General features: G+C 64.3%; 1 protein-coding gene across 1 annotated transcript; it reads right to left on the bottom strand.

Moving 5' to 3' along the window:
* Positions 1-13: 13 nt before the first annotated feature.
* BTBD17 (BTB (POZ) domain containing 17) lies at positions 14-634 on the bottom strand (the record flags this gene model as incomplete). Its single annotated transcript, XM_009874111.1, has 1 exon — positions 14-634. A coding segment is annotated over one exon (621 nt), but the record flags the coding sequence as incomplete, so codon positions are not given.
* Positions 635-642: the final 8 nt, after the last annotated feature.

Here is a 642-nt window from a genome sequence, read left to right as displayed (position 1 = left end):
CGTGTCTGCCTCGTTACTTCTTCACCTTGATGAGGGAGTGGTAGACGGGTTTGATGATGATGTGGAGGTGCAGGGAGTTGTCGATGAGGTACTCAGAAGTGCGCTTCTGCAGGTCGGCGTGGGCGAGGAAGTCGGCCGCCTCGTCCGAGCTCTGGTGGAAGCTGTAAGCGTGTTTCACCAGGACGCGGCCCTGCTGCCGCACGCCCACCAGCACCGTCTTCTGGAAGCTGACGCCGGCAAAGTCGGGGCTGCTCATGGCCGGGGTGATGACGAGACGGGGGCGACCGTCCTCGATGCGTACGGGCTGGACGGCGCTCGAGACCGAGTCTGAGTAGACGGGGCGCAGGCTGACGGGCAGCCAGCGTGGCGAGAAGAGGACGTTCCAGGTCTCCCGCTTGCCGGCGTCGTGGCTGCTGGGACCCAGCTGAGTCTGGAAGCTGGTGCTGCGGTCGTCCCGCGCCGGGTTGTTGATGACCCACTGGGAACCCCAGCTGGGCGCGAGGTAGTTGCGGGGCAGGAACATGCTGCAGTTGACGTCAAAATACTTGGCAAAATGGAGCGGGGAGGCGGCGTGGAACTGGAAAGCCTGGAAGAGCAGGTCCTGCACCGCGCCATAGTGCCGCGCCAGCACTGCCGACTGAG

This window comes from Apaloderma vittatum, unplaced genomic scaffold (assembly GCF_000703405.1).
Source record: "Apaloderma vittatum isolate BGI_N311 unplaced genomic scaffold, ASM70340v1 scaffold38657, whole genome shotgun sequence".
NCBI classification, from domain to species: Eukaryota; Metazoa; Chordata; class Aves; order Trogoniformes; family Trogonidae; genus Apaloderma; species Apaloderma vittatum.
This window is presented reverse-complemented; position numbering and strand designations above follow the sequence as displayed.